Genomic DNA, 24,819 nt, shown 5'->3' on the forward strand with positions numbered 1-24,819 from the left:
AAAAAAAAAAAAAAAAAAAAAAAAAAAAGATAAGAACACAATTCTTAGAAATTAAATTTATTTCTGATTATAAAAGAAGTAAGTGGCCTAAAGAAACATGACAACTAAATACAATGTATGATCCTGGATTTGGGGGGCAGGGGGAGGGTGCTATAAAGGACATTACTGGGATAACTGTAGAAATTTGAGTATGGACTCTGTATTATACAATAGTTCTGTGTCAATGTTAAATTTCCTGAATTCAATAACTGTTCTGTTGTTATATAAGAGAATGTCCTTATTCTTAAGAAATATAAGTGCTTAGGAATAGCCATCTGCAGTTTACTCTCAAATGATGGATGGAAGAAAGAAAACAAGGAAAGGCAAATTTGGCTGAAGCGTACCGGAGAGTTCTTTGAAAGTTTCTTGTAATTCTTGTGGGAGTTTTAAGTTATTTCAAGTTAAAAATATATTTTTTAAACAGAAACAGTGTAACAAATTTAGAAAATACCAAAACTGTATTTTTAAAAACTTTAGGGCTTCCCTGGTGGCGCAGTGGTTGAGAGTCCGCCTGCCGATGCAGGGGACACGGGTTCATGCCCCGGTCTGGGAGGATCCCACATGCCGCGGAGCGGCTGGGCCCGTGGGCCATGGCCCGGAGCCTGTGCTCCGCGGCAGGAGAGGCAACAACAGTGAGAAGCCCGCGTACCGCAAAAAAACCCACAAACAAACAAACAAAAACTTTAAATCACCATTTAGTCAACCACCGTATCTAATATTTTTTGTGTATCTTTTTCCTGACTTTTTTTGTGACTTTGCATTTTTTTCATAATACTGCATATTCTATTTTTAGTCTTCTCTTTTCTAACAGATCCACAAATATTTTACATGTTTTCATAAGCCATGTGTACATAAAATTTGAGACATAATATTCCACTGGGTATATATATCATAATGTACTTAAACCATTCCCCAACTTTTAGATATTTCAGCTGTTTCCAACTTTTCTTTCTTATAATAATGATGTGATGAACATCTTTATGCATAAAGTATGGTCTTTGTTTATAAATATGCAAGATAGCGTCACAGAACATTTTAAGGCCCTTCCTATATAAGCACCTTCACAGGCAGCCAAATTAGCACTGCTAGAGACTGAATGAATGTTTGTGTCCCTTCCAAATTCTTATGTTGAACCCAATGTGGTGGTATCTGGAGGTGGGGCCTCTGGGAGGTGATTAAGTCATGAGGGCAGAACCCTCGTGAATGGGATTAGTGACCTTACAAAAGAGACAACAGAGAGTTCCCTTGTGTGAGGACACAGCAAGAAGACGGCTGTCTATGAATCAAGAAGCAGGCACCACCAAATCTGCTGCCTACTTGATCTTGGACTTTCCGTCTCCATAACTGTGAGAAATAAATCTGTGTTGTAGATAAGCCAGGCCACTCTGTGGTATTCTATTACAGCAACCCAAACAGACTAAGACCAGCACCATTATTTTAAAATCTTATAACATGACAAATTTGGTTAAATTATATCAGAAAGAAACAAAAATTTATGATTTTCAGCCTAAAAGCAGTTAGTATTTTATTTCCATTTCCATATAATATACACATCTACCTCAGCCCCACTGGCATAAAAAAGGCACTACTTTAATACAACTTTGGGAAAAAATTTCAGTTAATACCAAATGGATACACTGTAACATTGTTCCCATTCCATTTGCAGCCAAACATCAGCTCAAATTTACATCCTTAAAGCTGAAAGAAAATAATTCTATAGGAACAACTGTCACTGACTTAGTCAACAACCTTTTAAGCTGGGCAGAACAGAACACTAAGACTTGTACAGAAGAAAAAGAATATACAGACCTGACCCTGAAGAGTAGGAGACAATATGAAATGATACACAAACTATTCAAAGTTAAGTCACATAGTACACTTTGACTCTAAAAACTGATGAGAGGTATGCAGTTAGAATTACATGGTTAGAAAAGGTTATTTGAGCAAGGCTTCCAAGAACAGTCAAGTGTTAAAGAAGTCACAGATTGGTAGACAAGAAGAGAGAGGAGGAAATAGGTGTGCCACGCATGAGTTCAGATGAGTGTTGTGTGTAAGCCAAATGATGAAGGGTCTGAAAAAGTTCTGATTTAATAAAATGAGGTTATTTAATACAACAAGGTTATTCTAGCAGTAGGATGCTGAGGAGACCAGCAACAGTGACAACAGCTATAACACTGCTATTACCATTAGGTCATGATGGCATGGATTAGAACCCATAAAAATGGAAAGAAAAAAAGTGACAGATCTAAGAAACACCAGGGAGGAAGAACTAAGGGCATCCTAATACAGAAAAAGCTATACTGTCCATTGTCTTCTCTCCTACTGACCAGGCTATTTTTAATAATTTAATAAAATAATAATTTTAATTAATTGACCAGCCTATTTTTAAACAATTTAAACCACATTGTTTAATTATATCTGGTAAGGTTAATCCTTTCCTCATTCTTCTTCTCTTGCAAAATGTTGTTGAATATTTTTACCTGTTTATTCTTGTACATTAATAGAAAAAAACTGGTAAACTTCCAAAACAAATCTCTTTGGAACTCTCAACTACAAGTCATTTGGCACCCACAATATTTCAGAAGATCTGACATATCTCTCCCCTTTCGGGGAGTGGAGTTTAGTTTTACTTATTTCATAAGTGTTTAAATGTCAAAATACCTTGACCTGAAGTGATCCCTACCCCCTCCAAAAACAAAACAAAACAAAACAAACCCAAGTTTTATTTATTTATTCTTTTTAACGACAAAAAAAGAGCAACTTACTGTATAAAATCCTAAATTTCTTAAGAGAGTCTTCATCAAAATTTCAGCCAGATGGGTGTCTGGATGGCAGCTCTGAGTGCCATAAGGTTGATCCGACAGGTTTCCATAGCCAGTACATACAGAAGAGAGGTCAGCAGCATCGGAGGGTGAGCTATAGCCAAGTAAGGAGGCTACATGGGTATGATCTTGCAAACTTGTTAGAATAATATCCAGTTGCATTCTCTAAAGAAAAATATTTCCATCGATGAAATAGGAACAAACAATAATTAGCTTAAAATGCACTAAAAACGTAAAAAAAGGATCCCGGGGGGGGGGGCGGAAAATATATACTAATGATGCTAACTAATCCACTTAATATCCTAATGAACAATAATCTTTTAGGAAGTCTGTAATTTTTTTTTTTGCTGTACGCGGGCCTCTCACTGTTGTGGCCTCTCCCGTTGCAGAGCACAGGCTCCGGACGCGCAGGCTCAGCGGCCATGGCTCACGGGCCCAGCCGCTCCGCGGCATGCGGGATCTTCCCGGACCGGGGCACGAACCCGTATCCCCTGCATTGGCAGGCGGACTCTTAACCACTGCGCCACCAGGGAAGCCCGGAAGTCTGTAATTTTTTAAAAAGCTATCCCACTAATATCTTTTGAGAAATTGCAACTTATAGTGTTTTATTACATCCTTTACTACCTGAAACTCTTAAGCTAAAATGGTACACTCTATATAATGATTTTAGCACTATAAGTAAGAGGAGTAGGCAATGTCAACAGATAAATTACACTATACATTCTTCTACAGAATTACCAAAGAAACTATTTATTCTAATGTTTAAAATAAATCACTTGAGATCTAAACTAATACCAAATACTCATTGGAAAGCATCTGCGGCTATTATACTGCCAGTATACCACTTTTTCCCTCAAATCTATAACTCGACAATTGATTGTTCTACTTGGTTGAGCAAAATGTACTTATTTTAACATACATAAGATAATAAAAAGGGAAAGAAGAAGCATACTCATATCATCAAGTACTTTTTCACAACAGTCATCTTCTTTTACTTTTTATGTAAGCTATTTCAAAGTTCTGGGCATAGAACCAACAGCAGCACATGCCCTTGATTTCAACTCCGAATACTACAAATAAACTAAAAGATCTCTGGTTTGACAGTATGAGCAACACTGGAAAAATTAGACATAATTTTAATAATTAGCCCCAAATCATTTAATAAGTTATCACTTGCTTCACTTTCATTAGAAATCTGGGAACTCTTCCAGCAAAAAACATTAAATACTAGGATTTACCAGACTCATCAAGTTAAGTATTATTCCCTGAACACATGGCAATCGATTAGCTTTATTTCCCTCTCAGTCTATTTTTTTTTTTTTTTTGTAACATAGTACTGGTTTACTTACATACCATGCAAAGGCTCACCTGTCCTTTAGATAAGCTTTCCCATCTATCAGGTCCTTGGGGTAAAAGAGAATGAAGTAATTCCATACGTTCTCGTAATGGAGGTAACAGCATGGTTGCTCCCACTGACAGAGTTTCAATTACCACCTAATATAAAAAAGAAAACAGATTTATTTGGCCTGGTTCTTATCTTTTTAATAGAAAAACAAAAATAAATCCACTGACTATTAAGAGCAAAGAAGTCTAAAGAAGGTGGATCATGGAAGTCTAAAGGAGGAGGCATGTGAATAAAAGAAAGTGTGCCAAGTCCTTCTTTAGATGTCTTTAAGAAGACTTAGAAGGACTTCCCTGGTGATCCGGTTGTAAAGAATCTGCCTTACAATGCAGGGGACGTGGTTCGATCCCTGGTCGGGGAACTAAGATCCCACATGCCGCAGGGCAACTAAGCCCACGTGCCACAACTACTGAGCTCACGTGCCTCAACTAGAGAGCCTGTGTGCTGCAAACTACAGAGCCTACACGCTCTGGACCCTGCACGCCCATGTGCCCTGAAGCCTGCCCACCACAACTAGAGAGAAGCCTGTGTGCTGGAACGAGGAGCCCATGTGCCACTGTGAAAGATCCCGCATACCTCAACGAAGATTCTGCGTGCTGCAACTAAGACCCGACACAGACATAAATAAATAAATAAATAAATAAATCCTTTAAAAAAATTCAGGCATAAAAATTTTTTTTAAAAAAAGAAGATTTAGAATATATATCTTGGGGATTTCCCTGGCGGTCCAGTGTTTAAGACTTTGCCTTCCAATGCAGGGGGTGCAGGTTTGATCCCTGGTCGGGGAGCTAAGATCCCACATGCCTCACGGCCAAAAAACCAAAACATAAAACAGAAGCAATACTGTAACAAATTCAATAAAGACTTTTAAAAAAAAAGAATATATATTTTGGATTTGCCACTAAGTAACTAGTCATTATGCAATAAATATTTAGTGTTGAGTCTATAGTGCTGAGCGTGGTAAAGCTCTTTACAAAGTGCTGGGGATGTAGAAATGAACAAGACAGATAAAAGCTCTGCTTTCATAAGCATACAGTCTAGTAGGAAAAAGAGATTCTGAGTAAGTAATTTTAAGTGTGAAAGGAGTCACATGGACAAAGTAAAAAGAAATGCAAACTTGAGTGAGCACCCATACATAAAGGCAATTAACATGGTCTATGGGTTCATCATGGAGGGTCTCCCTGAGGATTGGGCCTTTAGGTTAAAAATTTAAAAATGAGCAGGCCTAGGCCAAACAAAGGTCCAGGTATCATGAACAGCATAAAAAATAGCTGTATTATCTTAGGCCCCGTAACTTCTCTGGGTCATAGCTTCCTTACCACTAAAATAAGGATGCTGAATTAGAAAAAAGGAAACACACAATAATTAACAAAAGAGCTCTTATAAATTAAAAATATGACATAAAAACCTCAACAAGAGGGTTAGAATATAAAAATTAAATTTCTCATAAAGTAGAGGGGAGAAAAGATGGAAAACAGGAAAGAAAACATAAGAAAATTAAGAGGACTGGGGACTTTCGTGATGGTGCAGTGTTTAAGAATCCACCTGCCAATGCAGGGGACATGGGTTCAAGCCCTGGTCCAGGAAGATCCCACATGCCGCAGAGCAACTAAGCCCATGCGCCACAACTACTGAAGCCCGCACTCTAGAGCCTGAGAGCCACAGCTACTGAAGCCCGCATGCCTAGAGACCAGTGCTTCGCAACAAGAGAACCCACCGTAATGTGAAGCCCGCGCACCACAACGAAGAGCAGCCCCCGCTTGCCACGACTAGAGAAAACCCATTCGCAGCAACGAAGACCCAACGCAGCCAAAAATAAATTAATTAATTAAAAATAAATTAGACATTAAAAAAAATCAGACACAGAGGACTGGTCCAGGAGATCTATTATCCCAATAATGAGTTCCAGAGACAGAAAACACAGAAAATAAGGAGAATATAACAATACACTTCAAGCTAATTTCTTAACACTGAAGGCTATGAGTTTCCAAATTAAGAGTCTACCCAAATATACACGAAAATGGATAAAATCAGACCCACATCAGTTCATATCATCTTAAAATATGAAAACAGAGAGGACAAGTAGAACTTGCTACAGAATCCAGAGAGAAAGATTTCCATAAAAGGATCAAAAATTTGAATAGTGTTGATTTTCTGAGTAACAACCTGAAAGCTAGAAGATGACTTCACAATTCTTATGAGAAAATATTTACAATTTAGAATACTATGCCTCAACTATTCATGAAGATATTCAATTCTCAAACTATTTAAGTGTGAGTATATTCTCAAAGAGTATATTTTCTACCTGCCCTCTCTCAGTTACTGATGTATGCAGAAATCCAGTAGACACCACCTTAACCAAGTGATCAAGGTCAAAATCTCCAGTAATAAGACATCAATATCATGAACCACATGATATGATGTACTGAGGGTACATCACTTCTGTGGTATCCCTGCCAAAAGCGCATAACCTCAGTCCAATCATGAAAAATAACAGAGATATTCAATAAAATAACTGACCAGTATTCATAAAGTGTCCAATTAAACGTAATATGGGATCCTGAATAGGATCCTGCAAAAGAACAAGGACATTAGCAAAAAACTGATAAATTTTCTAATAAGGTGTTTAGTTTAATTAATAGTATTAAACCAATGTTGATTTCTTGGTTTTGATAATTTTACTGTAATTATACAAGACATTAGCATTAGGGGAAGCTGGTTGAGACATATGTGAAAACTCTATTACTTATGCAACTTTTCCTTAAGTCTACAACTGCTTCAAAATAAAGTGTCAAAAAAGGAAGAAACACAAAAACACAGCAGCAGCACTGATTGCTGCAAACAGATAAATTACCGGAAGTTTCAGGGATAAAGAAAGAGGAACAGAAACAGCCCTGTACACATCCTGAGAGAATCCACCTCCAAAGGATTCTCCTAAGGAGTAGCTACAAAGAACACTCAAGGAATGAATACAACTATAAAACAACTATACAACTATAAAAATAGTTTTTTTTTTAAGTTTACTTCCGTTATTTTATTCCAATACTTTTCAACCTTTCAGAAATATTGTACTACCGGGGCTTCCCTTGTGGCACAGTGGTTGAGAGTCCTCCTGCCGATGCAGGGGATCCGGGAGGATCCCACATGCCGCGGAGCGGCTGGGCCCGTGAGCCATGGCCGCTGAGCCTGCGTGTCCGGAGCCTGTGCTCCGCAACGGGAGAGGCCACAACAGTGAGAGGCCCACAACAGTGAGAGGCCCGCGTACCGCAAAAAATATATATATATATATATATTTTACTACCTTGTTCCTGGTAAAATTTAATCCTCAAAGTTCCCATTCACCACCAGGTTAATATTCCTTCTACCTACATCCCAGGGATATGTCCCTCTAGTTGGAAAATCACTGTATCTTTTGTTTTTTTTTTTAATTGACATATAATTCACATCATAAAATTTACCTTTTGAAAGTAGAAAATTCAGTGGGTTTTAGTATATTCACAGAGTTGTGCAACCATCACCACTATCTAATTTTAGGACATTTTCATCACGCCAAAAAGAAACCTGTGCCCATTAGCAGTCATTTCCCATCTCTCCCTCCCCCAAAACCCCTGACAGCCAATTAATCTACTTTGTGTCTCTATGGATTTACCTACTCTGCACATTTCATATATATGGAATCACACAGTATGTGACCTTTTGTGTCTGGCTTCTTTCACTTAGCGTAATGTTTACAAGGTTCACTCATGCTGTAGCTTGTACAGCAGTACTTCATTCCCCCTTATGGCTGAATAATATTACATCGTACGGACATACCACATTTTGTTCATCCCTTCACCAGTTGACAGATATTTGTCTGTTTCCACTTTTTGGCTACAATGAATAATACTGTTATGAACATTCATGTATAAGTTTTTGTGTGGACATATGTTTTATATTCTCTTGGATATAGACCTAGGTGTGGAATTGCTACAGTATGTGTTAACTCTATGTTTAACTACGTACAGGACTACCTGTTTTCCAAAGTGGCTGTACCATTTTACATTCCCATTAGCAATGCATGAGGGTTCCAATTTCTCTACACCTTCACCAATGCTTGCTATTATCAGTCTTTTTGATTATAGCCATTTAGTGGGCGTGAAGCAGTATCTCACTGTGATTTTAATTTGCATTTCCTTTATGCCCAATGATGAACATTTTTTCATGTGCTTAGTGGCCTTATGTTTATCTTCTTTGGAGATATGTCTACTCAGATTCTTGACTCATTTTCTGATTGGGTTACTTGTCTTTTTTATTGTTGAACTGTAAGGATCCTTTATATATTCCGTAAGCTAGCATCTTATGAGACATATGACTTACAAATATTTCTCCCATTCTGTGAGTTGTATTTTCATTTTCTTGATAATGTCCTTTGAAGCAAAAATGTTTTTGTTTTTTTTTAAACAAAGACTACTAGCAGCGTTGGGAAGTGCTCTTTCAAAGCTGCTAAGTAGGCACAAACTTCTTGTTTCAGATCAATGTCGTGTCTTCAACTTAAGTGTACTCTTCTTTGGTCTTGTTGGTTGTTTCAAGGTTTGTTCCTTGCCTGATCTGAACTTGAGCAGCAGTTTCAAGTGCAAATACAGTCTGTTCTGTTACTCTTCATACCCAACAGCTCAGCGCCCCCTCTCCAGCACCACCATAAAAATGTTTTTAATTTTGATGAAGTCTTATTTATCTTTTTTCTTTGGTTGCTTGTGCTTTGGGTATCATATCTAAGAAACCACTGCTTAATCCAAGGTCATAAAAATGACAGATGAGCAAAAATTTAACATATACAAATAACAAAAGATTATTCAGCCTTAAAAAGGAAGAAATTCTGACATATGCTACTTACCATGGATAAACGTTGACAACATTATGCTAAGTGAAATAAGCCAGTGACAAAAAGACAGTGTATGATTCCACTTGTATGACACACTTAGAGTATCAAAATCATAGAGAAAGAAAGAATGGTTGTTGCTAGGGGCTGAGGGAGGGGAGAATAGGGACTTATTATTTAATGGGTACAGAATTTCAATTTTGTATGATGAAAAGAGTTACGGAGATAAATGGTGGTAATGGTTGTACAATAGTATATATGTATTTAATACCACTGAACTACACATTTAAAAATGGTTAAGATGGCAAATTTTATGTTATGTGAATTTTACCACAATAAAAATAAAATAAAAAATAAAATTGGGTCTTTGTGCTCAGATATTCATCTTCTGGTAGAAAAGACAGACATAGTTGTAAGGAGACAATTACAAAACAATGTGATGTGATGAGAACATACATGAGAGAAACCAAACCTGGCAGGAGAGCAGGGAATGAAAGGTTTCTCAGAGGTGACATCTGACCTTTGTCTTAAAGGACAAGTTCACCAAAAAATTTACTCCCACCAAGAAAACAGGAGTAACGGAAAGAACATCCAATTGAAGTTTTCCAATACATAGCTGAATGTGTGAGCTACAACCTCAGGGAGAGATGTGGCTGAGCTACAGATTTACAAGTCCTATACTCTTACCTCTTGGATTTCATCTGGGACAGTTGAGTCCATCAGTCTGAAGAGTAAATTTCGAAGCGGACCTCCCTGTCTCCCAAGAATGCTGGTAGCTACCCCTCCCGCAAGCGCAAGAGCAAGGTGATTTGAAAGCAGCTTCAGGCACAGCTTGAGGAAATTGTGGTGTTCCCTGAAACCAAATAAACTGCTATGAACTTCTGGAATATAAAAGAGCACATGCTATCTAGTTTGGATAACATTTTTTTCTCTTTAAAATTTTTCTCAAATTATGACTAACAGTAATTTTAAAAACACGATTCAGGACATTACAGATAAATTTTTCTAAAGGTTATTATCAGTAAGTACCTAAGTTTAGCTCTCTTTTTAGATTATAAAGAAGTTTCATATAACTGAGGGATAAAGTGAATAACTCAAAATTCAAAATGAGTAATTAATAGATGTGTGTGCACATGTGCGCACACACACAAATACACATATATATAACATACCTCGATGAAGGGAAAGGGAGCGGGGGAATCTCACTGTTTATTTTATCACAGTATCTCTCAAGAAATGAACGAAGGTGTGAGAAGGTACTCTCTTCAAGATCTACACAATAAGGTCGGTGCCAGGCAACAACTTGTCTAGAAGGAAACATATGAAAATCATGAAAAATCCTTAACATGAAATTTTCACACATGATCAAAAGCAAAAATTAAACCATTATTAAAGTTGAAAGATGTTAACAAGATATACAGAAGACCTTTCTGATTATAAAGGTGATAAAACCCTTCATTTTAGCAACTGAGGAAAACCAAGAATTTGCTATCTCTAGAATTCTTCAAGAAGAAAATACATAATCACTACTTATTTTGCAAGGTCTGGCTATTCATTCACCTGAAGTCAGAGGGCTGAGCCACATGATCTACTATAGACCCTTCTGGTTCTTAGGGCCTATAGGATGTATAGTTCATATTAAGAAAAATAGCCTGACTCTGTAAAGTGATATACTGAAATCTACTAAAAGAAAACCTCTTGAAAACTCTTGTGAAAATTTTCAAGATCTTGGGAACCAATTTTCTACATATAAGGTGAGAAGTTGCAGATTTAATACTAACAGTAAATTATTTATATTCAATTTATTATATTTTTGGCTTTGTTTTGGAGGGCAATTACCTATAAATATTTTAAATTGGTTAGAATGATATAATAAACCCCATCTGAATCAAAGGTCTAGAATACAAATATAATACATTCTAAGTTATTAATTAGCCCATATACATCTAAAAATAGCTGAAATAACCTCAAATTTCTTAAAATTCAATCTTCAAATATTGGCTAAAACTTACCTACCTGATTATCTAAATAAGATATGGTTATCACATTAGGAAAAAGCTAACTTTCTGCAAAAAGTAACTTCCTTTATTTAAAAGTATGGCCACTGCTTCTTTTCAAAAAACAACCAGATAAAGGGCATGGAAGCTAATTAACTGTTAAAAAGCAATAAAGCCTAGTTCTGATTTTGATTATTTTAATTTAACTTCCTCTTGATACGTGGCCACAATATTTAAGATCAGTATCTGGAGACAGAGTAGGAATTCAAAATGTTTAAAAGACACTTAAATTAAGACAGTGTCTTAATATACGGTATAACTTCTTGCTTATGAAACATATCTAACCTCAACATTCAAATTGAAAGAAATCTAGATGGCATGTCTATGACAGTAAAAAAATCAATACTAGAAATAGTCAGAGGATATCTTATGAACAAAGTACAATTATTTCTGCTTTTATTAGTGTTTCTGCTGTTAATAAAACACAAGAAATTTTTTTAAATAAATTTATTTTATTTTTGGCTGCTTTGGGTCTTCGTTGCTGCACGCAGGCTTTCTCTAGTTGCAGCGCACGGGCTTCTCATTGCAGTGGCTTCTCTTGTTGCGGAGCACGGGCTCTAGGCACGCAGGCTTCAGCAGCTGTGGCACGTGGGCTCTAGAGCTCAGGCTCAGTAGTTGTGGTGCACGGGCTTAGCTGCTCCGCGGTATGTGGGATCTTCCCGGACCAGGGCTCGAACCCGTGTCCCCTGCATTGGCAGGCGGATTCTTAACCACTGCGCCACCAGGGAAGCCCTAAAACACAAGAAATTTTAAACATGAGCACATTTACCTGTCCCTAGGAAGAGCAGTCCATGCCAGACTATGTGATGTTCCAGCGGAGATCTGTTGAATAGCTATGCCATCTAAGCCACTCACTTTCTTTGGTTTAGTAATAGGACCTGTGGAATTTCCTTGCCCACACTGCCCCATTGAGTTATTGCCCCAGGCATAAACTTCATTATCTAAAAACAAAACATAAAGAACAAAAGCCAAATTTCAATGTAAAATATTTATGGAAGGTAATATTTAATACTATTTCTTTATTTTTTTTGTAGGTGATACCTGTTTCATTTATTTAAAACCTACAATATGCATTTCAAACATGCCATGTTTTCAGATCCATTAATTTAAAACAGAATTATCAAATTGTCACAATGTGCTAGGCCTTTAGTTAGAGTCAGAGATATGAAGTGGAACAGGGCATGGTCCATATTCTCCAGGAGCTCACAACTTAGTGTGGAGACAGCCAAGTGCACTAATAATCAGAGTACAGTATGTCCCAGGCTGTTCCAATCAGGCTGGATCCAGGAAAGCTTCCTGTAGGCCATGAGCCCTGAACTGAATTAGTTTTCTTATTCATTCATTTATTCATCCATCCATCTGCTCATCCATCCATCCAATCGTTCATTCACTTATTTTTAATTGCAGTAAAATATGCATAACATAAAACACATTTTAATCATTTTTAAGTGCACAATTCAGAGACATTAAATCCATTCACAGTGCTGTGCAAGCATCACTACTATCCATCTCCAGAAACTTCTCATCATCCCAAGCAGAAACCCTGTACCCATTAAGCAGTTATCTCCCCATTCCCCCTTCCTCCCAGTGCCTGTTAACCTCTGCTCTGTCTCTATGAACTTGCCTACTCTAGATACCTCATATAAGTCAAATCACAAGATATTTGTTTTTTCATTTCACTCAGTGCAATATCTTCAAGATTCACGCACGTTGTAGCATAGATCAGTATTTCATTCCTTTATAAGGCTGAATAATATTCCACTCTATGGATATACCCCCATTTTATTTATCCATTCGTCTTTTGGTGGAAACTTGAGTTGTTTCCGCCCTCTGGTGAATAACACTGCTATGAACATTGGTGTACAATTATCTGTTTGAGCCTCTGTTTTCGGTTCTTTTCGGTATATACCCAGAGTGGAATTGCCAGATCATATGGTAATTCTATTTGAACTGAACTTGGAAGGCTGAGAATGACTGAGCAGGAGGAAGCAAACAAACTCTGTGGATGAATGACAAGGGAGGTCATGCTTCTGTGAGGTGACCCACCCATCGCATAATCTCTCACTCCCACTGCTCTCGAGGACCGTGTTGTGTGTCCTACCATGACGACAACCACCAAATTTGATTCCTGGTTTACCCAGAAGAGCAACACTATGGTATCCTTTATGATATGCACTCCTTTCCCATCACCTTCCCCAGTTCCACCCAGCCCAGAACACCCAAGGTCTTTCCACGGGTTGGTTAAGTACTCCTCTGCCTACCTCACTGTGTTGTTTTGAAAGAACTTGAAAAGGAATAGATACATGTATATGTATAACTGAATCACTTTGCTGTATACCTGAAACTAACACAACATTGCAAATCAACAGTCCAATATGAATTAAAAAATTTAAAAATCATAGCCAACTTGGTATGTTAAAAATGGGGAGAAAAAAAGGATGGTATGAACTTGAAAGTGCCTTTAAAACCTAATACTATTTCTTTAAAAACAAATGATCTTACCATGAGAAAGAGCCAAACAATGACTGTCTCCAATAGAAATATCAACTACTCTTGTGGCAGCCAGTTCTTCAATAAGCTTGGGTCTCAGTGCAGTAGCTTCTGAAGAACCACAACCTAGACAAGCACCACAGCCCCAAGCATAGACCTGAAACAAAGAGAAATACACTACACATAATATTCTGAGATGGTAGGTTAACAACTTACGTTGTTTAGAAATAAATATAATCTATTAAGTAAGAGTGTGGTTTGATACTAAATAATAACTTTTTGTTGTTACAGAAACTTTCAGTTCGAAGTTGAAATCTTTGAATCTATCTTATATAATCATTCAAAGTTGAATCTATCTTATATAATCATTCAAAGCAGAAGTTATTACCCCTCTCATAAAAAAGAAGCATGTGATTTTCAAGGAAGGTTTGTGATTTGCCAGTGGCTATACATCAAATAAGTGAGCATCTTTTGGCTTCAGTTCATGGATTTCTACCACAAAACTCAGTGAGAATGATGTAAAAGAGAAGTTTTAAATTTTAAGACAGCAACCAGCATTGTAACAAATGACTAACGTAATTAAATACAAAATGATAAATTGTTTTGCGTTAGATCTTTTAAGTCAAGGCATTCCAGTTTTTCAAAAATAATTAAATAATATGGTAATTTCAGCTTTGCTACTCATCTGCCATGTGAATGCCAGAAACATTTTTATACCACTGCCTGGCACATAATAGATTCCTACATGTGAAACAATGAGTGATCAGCTCACTTTTTCACTGTCGTCACTGATGGATGCAAGGAGCAAAATTATTGTCAGTCTATCACCATACCTGGACCCTCTCCATCACCAACAAACAAACAGAGGGAAGTCAAAATATGCATGTAGAAAATCACAAGTTTATAAAGGGATTATACAATTCTAAGTATCCTAAGACTGAGAAACCCTCTTTCAGAAACACCTAACCACCTAACCCTCTCAGATTATTTTCCATCTGGAAATGTTCTCCTTGCCCTCTCTTTTGATCACCTTCTTGCCTTCTTAGTTCATATCACTGGTTTCAGCAAGATCTATTCTCACTTTCCCCCACTATTCATGATTTTTAAAGGTTTAAGTGGTGTTTAGTGCTAAAAGCTTTTTTAAAACCATCTTAATACAAAGAACATGGGGTTAACAGTAAGTTTATCTGGCTCACACAGGCCAGGTCAGAAAACCTGGCTCCTTCTCAGATACTCAACTTCTTCAAACAGGAAAAAATATTTCATTTCAGTAGATTAACTTTAAAATATCTTTTTTAACTTCAAAATTTAAATACAATTATCACTTTTTAGTCATTGGGTCCTCTGAAATACTCTAAACCTTTTATGCTCATCCCTTAGTCCTACCTGCCCTGTTGATGTCAAAGCAAGTGAAGACTGACTTCCAGCACAAACTTTGCGAATGAACATTCCTTGTAAAGCTTCAATAACTTTAGGTTTATACACTCTGTTGGTATCACCATGGCCAAGTTTGCCTATAAAAACAAACACATTCAAGTTAAACAATATACTTGTTTCAAAGAAATGCTATTCTTTTCTTAGTATTAATGTTGATAAATATCACTAATATTTCCATCACTAACCTGACAGATTGTCCACATTTTAGAAAGCTCTAAGTTTCTAATAGCAGAGGATGTTAACAAATGAATGGTTTTATTACAAGAAAGAAACCAATAAACAATAGTTTTCTGAATTTTTATTTCAAGCAATTAAAACCACTTTAAGAGAGATATAGAAAATTAATTTGCTGCCTTTCTCCCCTTTAATGGTCATACTTCTAACTTCAAATTTGCTGATATAATAAACATGTCCTTATACAAGAATGTGTATGCATATAATGATTTTAAATTTTTTTTAAAAGACTCAATAATTCACCAAATAGAGAACTTGGCAAATCACCAAAAAAGAAAAACAAATGGCCAACAACCTCACTAAGGACAAAATACAGATTAAATACCATTTTCACTAGTGAAACTATTTTTTTAATTATCTTAATTTTAATAGCCAGTATTGTCGAGGGATATGGGGAAATGAGCATTCTCGCATCACTGGTAGGAGAGACTAAAGTAGAAAAAGATTTAGTCATTCACTGTATTGTTTTTAATACTGAAAAAAATTGGAAACCATCTAGATATTCAACAATAATAAATTTTTTTGTAAGTTTTGCTAGAATCATATGAAAGAATACTTTGTGCCACTGAAAAGAAAAATGTAGAGCCATGTTTCTTGACATAGAAAGATATTCATAAGATACTGTTAGATAAAAACAAACAAGTTATAAGACAGTAACTATGGTATATATAGGCCTGCTTTGGTTTTTTAAAACATCTATGTAGAAATATATGTACATATTTATATAAATGCATATATATTTACCTCCCAAAATTTTAACAATGCTTAGAGCAAATTTTTATTAAATTTTTTAAGAAAAATTTATTTGAATTTTAAAAATTCCTGCTCACCTATATACATTTGAGTTTTCCTACAATAGCCTTGTATAACTGAAAAATAAATTTTTTTAAAAGTCAAGGAAAAAAGGCCAAAGCTATCAATAAATAATTTTTTACATACCATTGTCTCCTCCTCCAAAAGACCATACAGTTCTCCCATCTTTAGATAAAGCAATAGTATGTGAACTGCCACAAGAAACCTCTCCTACATTGCTAATGTCTTTTACTAACGTTGGAATGTTACGGCTATTACTGTCACCGTGACCTTGGATAAAACACACAAAACAACAAAGAAATAATGTTAGCTCTTTTTCTTTAGGCCATTACTTCACAGGTAGAATAAACATTACAAGCTATTAACAGAATTGAGGAATTTTTTAAGTGCAATTAAATATGAAAAACAAAATCATTTCTAATATCTTCTCATCTAATCTTCTAGGCTGCTCCCAACATGAGATACCCAGTCCCTTCACTGAATCAGTAGAACATTCTATTATGCTCCTCTCACAGCACTTATCTAATGCTGTCTAGTATCGTTAACGCTGACTTGCTTTCACTACCTCCTAGATAACACACTTCAGGATCACTTTAGGATGATATCTTTCTTATCCCTGAAATCCTATAGTGCCTGCTCAAAGTAGTAAATACTTGCTAGATTTAATTACATCTTAAATTTCAGCACCAGAATCTAGGTACTCTCTATATAAAATTATCTTCCTCTGAGCTTAAAACTAACAAAAATAAATGACAGTCTTTGGCCTATTAAATTTAGTCTCACCACTTCTCAGTAACCATCATCATTTCTATTTTTCTGTGATACTAACTTCAATTTTTAAAAAATCTTACCTAATCTTCCAAAGTCTCCTTCACCCCATGTGTATAATTCACCATCCTCTGTGACAGCAGCACTATGTCTGTATCCAGCTGACACACAAACAACTACCTGTATTGCACACAAAGTGAATTTGATGAACACAAGATACTAAAACATAGAGTTCACATTTGATCCTATACAGAGAGACTTCAGAGATACTGATATTCACAACTCATCCAGAAGTGCCATATACAGTTGTGGAGGTTTTGCCCAGGACAAGGCTACCTGCATAAAGGATCAAGAAAGTGCTGAAATACAGCCTAAGCTCTGTTGGCCAAGCCACAAACTCTGACTTCTACCCAGAGAGGACAACTTTTCTTAATTCACACAGAGACTGTAAAGGCTAGCAGCACTCTCTCACCCACTCCTCCCTGCCCCAAATACATCAATCTAATCACCTGCAACAATACTATATCACCAATCAACTCTTTACTCAAAGAGTTGGATGGGGCTGAACACTCATGGAACAGTGAAAAATTTTTAAATATAACATTAACACAAAACCTCCAGTCCTGGCTAATCAAGAAAAAATCATTACATAATAGGGTTAACTCTCAAAAACACACTGACTATTACCAATGAAGAAAGATCTAAGATATAAGCTTATATCAATTAAACTCCTAATAGTATCTCTTTACCCTCAAATAGCTACACAGTTTATGGGCAGAATCAGGGAAATAAGGGTATATGGCAGCATAATTTGGGGATCACTTATACCTTTTAACACTGATCAAAATCACTAACTGCTGAAAAAAAGATAACAGAAAAAATACCCATACTAATAACTCCACATTTTTTAATCTCCAAAAATTAGAACTCACTTTAGAAAATTCAAACTTTAGATTCAATTAAAAATACTGAGTAGGGCTTCCCTGGTGGCGCAGTGGTTGACAGTCCGCCTGCCAATGCAGGGGACACGGGTTCGTGCCCCAGTCCGGGAAGATCCCACATGCCGCGGAGCGGCTGGGCCCAAGAGCCATGGCTGCTGAGCCTGCGCGTCCGGAGCCTGTGCTCCGCAACAGGAGAGGCCGCAACAGTGAGAGGCCCACGTACAGAAAAATAAGTAAATAAATAAAATAAAAAATAAAAAATACTGAGCACCTACTACATTTTAAATAATATGCTAAGAACCTCTGAAATTTTTATCTGTAAATTATTAATTTACTTTTTGGGAATTTTTCCTTCATGATATTCATACTAAGTTACTTTTAACTGGCAATGTTTCCATTATAAAACGAAACATTAAAAGAATATAAATAAGGAATTCCCTGGAGGTTCAGTGGTTAGGACTCAGCGCTTTCATAGCAGTGGCTCGAGTTCACCGGGCCACCGCTATGGTCGTGCAAGCTGTGCGGTGCGGCCAAAAAAAAAACAAAAACAAAATACACACACACACACACACACACACACACACACACACACACGTGTGTGTGTGTGTGTGTGTGTGTGTGTATATATATATATGTAAAGAAAATTTTAAACAATGGGAATTAAGAAAAAAGGTGCTAGAAAAACTAAAAAAATACAACTTTAAAGAGTATTTATCTGAAGTTCCTTAGAGTCCCATATTCAACATCTTATCAAGGACCCCCTGATGTTAAGTGGAATGTTCCAAGGCTCACTGCTTTGAGGCTGATGTCTAAGTTAAACATTGAAAGTTATAATAAAGTAAAACTCATTTGAGAGACAACTTTGTCAGACAAACTCCCATGAAAGAAGTGTCCCACTTTTAATTTTGGTATAAAATAAAATTTTAAATTTAAAGACTTTTATATAAGAAAACATTCATAGAAAGAAAGGAATCTTAAAATGGAGGAACCCACAAAACTGCATATAATTTTAAATTAGGAAAATGGCTTCATTTCTTTAAGAAAAGGTAAAATAGAAATAAAAAGAGGAGATCTAGCTTCAGTTTCTAATGGTACCATTTATTTGTGTGTGAACTTGGCCAAGTTACTTAACCACTTTAAATGTCTTATTTAAGTTTTTGTTAAAATGCCACCTACTCCAAGAGAACCCTCTGACCTCATTATCTAATATCACACCCAGCCAAAGGTAGTACCTATTACATTACTCAATTTTTTTACTATTATCTGAAATTATTTTATGTGTTTGCTTACTTATCATCTCTAGCCCACAGATTAAAGCTCCATGAGAGTAAGAATCTTGTCTGTTTTGTTCACTGCCGTATGTCTAACGCCTAAAACACTGCCTGGCATTTGGAAGGTACTAAATAAATATTTGTTAAATGGATGATTCTCAGTTTCCTATCTGTGAAATGAAAATCATAACTACTTTAACAAGGCTGTTATAATAATTAAAATTAAATAATGTATGTGAAAGTGTGTTGTAAACCATCAAGCAGATATACAAAAGATAAGCCAAAAGGGTTGGGAGGGTGGGCTACTTCAGAAAGAATAAATCAAAATCTGAAAGATATTGTCAATTATAGCAATCATAGTACCAGTGCATCTAATTATTTTTAAATCCAAAAAGAAGGCACATACCTTTCCCTGCAGAGGGCCCTGAATAAGCTTGGGATATTTCTGTGTTGAACTATTTCCATGTCCCAGTTTCCCATAATCACCATCTCCCCAGCTGAAGACTTCTCCTTCTGTAGTGAAAGCTAAAGTATGACCATCAGATCCTTTAGAAGATGAGACCTTTTTAATGGACCTGTGAGGCTCAAATGTTAACTTTTTTAAAGTAGACTGATTATTAGAATCTCCAAGGCCCAGTCTCCCATAGCTGCCTTTACCACAAGCTCTGACAGAGCCATCCATAGAAATGACAAAAGTGCAGTACTGTCCAGCTTCAATCTATAAGCAAACAAACAGAATCATAGATATAAAATGCTTCTGTGAAAATCAAAGTATAATATTTAAGTTGATTTTACCAAAGAGGCTCAAAGGATATCTTTTAAAGCAGAATATGAATATCCACAGAGATTAAGAAGTAAACAGAAAATTAAGAAAACTGTTCATGGCCTATTCATGTTGACTTTACTGTTGAACTCAAATTAATGTATATTTTATCTTTTCAGGTTATCTATCCAGTCATGGTTCAATGAAATAACAAAGAAAAATGTTTAGCCTACTCTTATATAATTGGCGAAGGGCAGGAAGGAAAATTTTCCTTTAATTCCTTAGGGTCCATTATAACAAGAACCATGTAATATATATTCTAAATTCATTTGAGAAAAACATGTGTTTTAAAGAAAATAATAAAACAGAAAGTTCCATTTTGCCTTAAAGTTAGCTACAAATGTAAAAAAAGTGATCATAATAAGAAAATGAAATGCCAATACGGCAAAGGGAAAATTTTAATTTTTACTTAGTCTTATTTACCATTTGTGTTGAATATAAGGGTAAGTCTGATGCCGTTCATAATTCTTTTTAAAACTCCAGATGCAAATTTAACTTTTTAAAACTTGGAAACACTATTAGGGAAATGAGGGACTTAAAATACTTTTTCTATGAAAATGAAAAAACTGATGCAGTATAGTATAGAAACAATATAGATAAGAAACAAGCAAGAACATTCACTCATTAAAACAAAAAAAACCCACTCTTAACATTATTTAAAGCAAATCCCGTCATGTACCAATTTGTAAGGTATGCAGAGAACTCACAGTCTGCGCATCAGAGAAACTAGGAGCCAGTTTGGGTTGTAATATTTTCTCCTGTGTGCCTTCTACCAACTGATGGCTGCTATTGCTCCCCCAAACATAAACCTCACAGGTTTCTGAAACAATAGGAGCATCACCAGTCTGAATGCTATCTGGGCTAGCACATGTTCTTGAGTAATCAGAAGCCATTCTGCAAACCTATTAAAATAAGAAACATGCAATAAATAGTCAAGACATTCTTAGTACAGATATTTTTATAAATATTCTCTGAAATTAGTGTTGACTTTCCTTCTTCGAAAACTATCTCAACTGCTCAAATAACCTAAGAGCAACACATCCAATCTTAAACACAGATGGCTAGACTATTTACTCCTGCAGAATAAATCACTAAAAGATACCAACAAAGGTGGCAAAAATGGGGAGGGGGAGACACACAATCAAGCCTTTATTAACTAAATATTTTATTAACACATATAATAGCATTATAGAAGAACAAAGTAGAAAAAAAACTTACCTTTGATAATCCCATCACCTTAATACAATATATGCTATCTTTTTTTATCTATGTCCTTCCAGAGTTTTGCATATACACGCTCTTTAACATAGTTATCACAGTGGATATATAAGTGACGATACAGAAGGGCCATGAAGAATTTTCTCTATGTCTACTTAATCTTCGTAACTGAACCAATAATATTCCATCGAATGTAAAAATCACAATTTGCTTAAGCATTTTCCTTTAAGAGGACACAGATTCTTTCTACTTATTTGTTATATGAGCCATTTTTAAGAATATAGTTGCGGCTACTTCATTGTTTTGTTTTGTTTTTTTTGAAGGAAAATAATCAATGCTATTTGGCTGCACTGAAGTGTGTTCCCAGCTGGCTTCGTGGGGGGGTTTCCATTGATTTGCCCTGGGCACTGACTCACTCCCTGCCGCCTAGGCGGCCTCCTCCTCCTCCTCCTCCTGTTCCTACATTTTTAATTACTTCACTTGGTAGAGAACCTCAGACATGGGACTACTATATGCAAAAAGTGACAACAATCTTCTGATTCCTGAAACATACTATACCAAATTGCTTTCAAAACTGGTGTTACAATATTATTTCATCACCAGGAATGTATAAAATGAGGGCGGTCTTAAAAACGATAAAGGTCCAGAGCAATTCAACATTCACACACATATCTATACGTATCTGTATATGTATATAGATATAGCTATAGCTATATAAAAAATCATGGCTTATTTACCATTTGTGTTGAATATGATGGTAAAGTCTACTGCCATTCATAATGCTTTATAAAAATCCAGGCTTCTCCTCTCCTCCCCTCTCCTCAAAACCCTGCCAAAAGCACAGGGCCCAGGGTTGTCATCACAGTTGCCCTAACCAATGAATAGGGCTATGTGAGAGTACCAGTCTCACTGCACCCATACCAATAAGTATTATGCTTTAAATTTTTTTGAAAAGTAAAGTGGGAAAAAAGAGGATGTATTCTTTTAACTTCACACTTCCTTATTATCAACAGAACTCAAGTTTTTCCATCTATTTGCTTATAACTAACTTCTGCCCATTTATTTATTAGGGTTTAAACGATTTTTTACTGACTTTGTATGAATCCCATACAATAAAGATATTATCTCTGACTACAGCTGTTGTCAATTTGTTGTCTGCCTTTTAGGGGTTGGTTTTGTTTTTATTTTTCTCTGAATCAAGTAAAACAATAAAAGAAGCATCTTCAAGAGTCAATATATTATATTGCCAGACCATGAAATGGGAAGGGATAGAGTAATTTCAGTCAGAATCTTTAAATAGTACCCAAAACAATAGAATATATGTGTCAAACGAATAATTTTCAGTGAACGTGAGGAGAGTTTTGAGGACATACAAAATACGCATAAGTAAAGGCTGCCAGTCCCTAATAAGAGATCTGAAATTCTGCTGCTGACAAAAGGAGGATGATGGGCCCAAGTAGGTTAGAATTTTTTATCTAAAGATCTATTACAGTAGTCCCCCTTTATTCACGGTTTCACTTTCTGTGGTTTCACTTACTGGCAGTGAACTGTCATCTGAAAATATTAAATGGAAAATTCCAGAAATAAACAATTCATAAGTTTTAAACTGCATACTGTTCTGAGTATCATCCCTTTGTCCAGCATAGCCACACTATATAAGCTAGCCACCCGGTAGTCACTTAGTAGCCATCTGGTTATCAGCTCATCTGCCACAGTATCTCAGTGCTTGTGTTCAAGTAACCCTTATTTTACTTAAAAATGGCCCCTAAGTGCAAGAGTTGTGATGCTGGTAATCTGGATATTCTCCTACTGTACCTAATTTATAAATTAAGCTTTATCATAGGTAGGTATGTATAGGAAATATCATGGTATATATAGGGTTTCATGGTTTCAGGCATCCACTGGGGGTCTTGGAATGTATTCCCCATATTTAAGAAGGGACTACTGCTCTATAATAAGACTTAAAAAAATAATAGCCCTCCTTCCCTGACCCCCATGAAAAAGAGAGAAGAGAGGAGACGGGGAGGGGAAGGGGAGGGGAGGGGAGGAGAGGGGGAAGCAAAGGCGGGGGAGGAGAGGTGGTAAAAAAAATCTGTTCACAAGACTTAGAAATGTGTTTTTTAAAAACAACTGGAGCAGGGGCTTCCCTGATGGCACAGTGGCTAAGAATCCGCCTGCCAATGCAGCCCTGGTCCAGGAAGATCTCACATGCTGCGAAGCAACTAAGCCCACATGCCACAACTAATGAGCCTGCGCTCTAGAGCCTGAATGCCACAACTACTGAAGCCCGCACACCTATAGCCTGTGCTCCGCAACAAGAGAAGCCATCGTAATGAGAAGCACACGCACCGCAACGAAGAGTAGCCCACACTTGCCAAAACTAAAGAAAGCCCATGCGCAGCAACAGAGACCCAAGGCAGCCAAAAAACCCAAACAAACAAAAAAAACAAACAAACAAAAAAAACAACTGGGGGGGCACGTAGAATTCTGGAAAAGATGACAATAGCAGCAGCAATGTAGTTTTCTAAACATGGAATCATTACACAAAACAAACAGAAGGCTAAACTCCAAATCTGTACTTAATATTCACAATAAAACTAGACAAACATAGCTCCAGTAACTCCAAAATATAAGCAGGTGCAGACAAACCACTACCAAACACAGAATCTGCATGGGAATAATATCTGTGCAGGAGGAAGCCAAAGAGTGTCTGACAGACCTCAGAATAAGAAAAACCCAAAACAACCAATCAGGTACTCACCAGAAAGAACAGTGAGCCAATCTAAGAACAGCAGCTGCAACTGGGAAGAGTTTGCCCTCTCTGATAGCACATAAGTACAAAGGTTCCATGATGAGAAGTTTGAAAAAAGCTAGAGCAGTCTAGCTCTTGTGAATTCTTGAAACTGAAAAGCCAGTACTCCCTTCCAGGACAGAGCCCTCATACTGAGCAGAAACTACTGGGAGTGGAATAAAAGTTGAGCAGAATGAGGACAACAGAAAGGAAAGAGGAAAAAGTTAAGATGAAAGGTGGGGAGGGGAATATGCTTGAAACCACCTTATTTTTTCTAACGTTACACAAAAACAATAGAGAAAGGGAGTCTATGGATTTAGAAAAGCCATCCTGAATGCCATCCCATTCTAAAAATTCAAGAAAACAAATTTTTCATAAAACTAAGCAACAGTAAAGTATGAAGGTCAAATTCCATATGAAGTTGTTATAAGGGGAAAAAAAGGAAAAGAGGCAGAATAACATCCATACAATAAAAGCATGACAGATGAGAAATGCCCACAGAAAAGATCAAACTGTAACCTATTTCAAAGCAAGGTAAAGGGATTAAGAAAATGAAACAAGACTTGAAAGAAAAACACAAAACTGAAAGAGAAGCATTCAAAAATGAGGTGAAAGACTCAAAAAAATAATTAGAAATAAGAGAAAAAATCATTTCAGAAATGAGGGGTAAACTATAAGAAATCCAAGAGTAAATAAATACAGAAGATAATACCTTCTAAGCAACAAAAGATAAAAAGGAAAAAGCTGTTTAGAAATTAAAAAAATGAAAATGATATAAAAAGTATTCAAAAAGAAAGTATTCAAAAAAAGTGACAATTACTAAGTTAACTGTTAATTGTTAAAAATCCAACATAC

General features: G+C 36.3%; 1 protein-coding gene across 1 annotated transcript in view; it reads right to left on the reverse strand.

Annotated features, from left to right (window-relative positions):
- Positions 1-24,819, reverse strand: part of HERC1 (HECT and RLD domain containing E3 ubiquitin protein ligase family member 1) — a 176,625-nt gene that overhangs the window by 138,023 nt on the left and 13,783 nt on the right. The window contains exons 3-13 of the mRNA XM_007467211.1: positions 20,663-20,857; positions 19,539-19,850; positions 17,004-17,100; positions 16,279-16,422; positions 15,055-15,182; positions 13,681-13,825; positions 11,948-12,119; positions 10,294-10,428; positions 9,809-9,974; positions 4,230-4,355; positions 2,805-3,026 (exon numbers count right to left, since the gene is read on the reverse strand). Of these exons, the coding sequence (XP_007467273.1) occupies positions 2,805-3,026; positions 4,230-4,355; positions 9,809-9,974; positions 10,294-10,428; positions 11,948-12,119; positions 13,681-13,825; positions 15,055-15,182; positions 16,279-16,422; positions 17,004-17,100; positions 19,539-19,850; positions 20,663-20,857 (1,842 nt within the window). The remainder of the gene's footprint in view (positions 1-2,804; positions 3,027-4,229; positions 4,356-9,808; positions 9,975-10,293; positions 10,429-11,947; positions 12,120-13,680; positions 13,826-15,054; positions 15,183-16,278; positions 16,423-17,003; positions 17,101-19,538; positions 19,851-20,662; positions 20,858-24,819) is intronic.

This window comes from Lipotes vexillifer, unplaced genomic scaffold (genome assembly GCF_000442215.2).
Source record: "Lipotes vexillifer unplaced genomic scaffold, Lipotes_vexillifer_v1.1 scaffold1654, whole genome shotgun sequence".
Classification (NCBI taxonomy): Eukaryota; Metazoa; Chordata; class Mammalia; order Artiodactyla; family Lipotidae; genus Lipotes; species Lipotes vexillifer.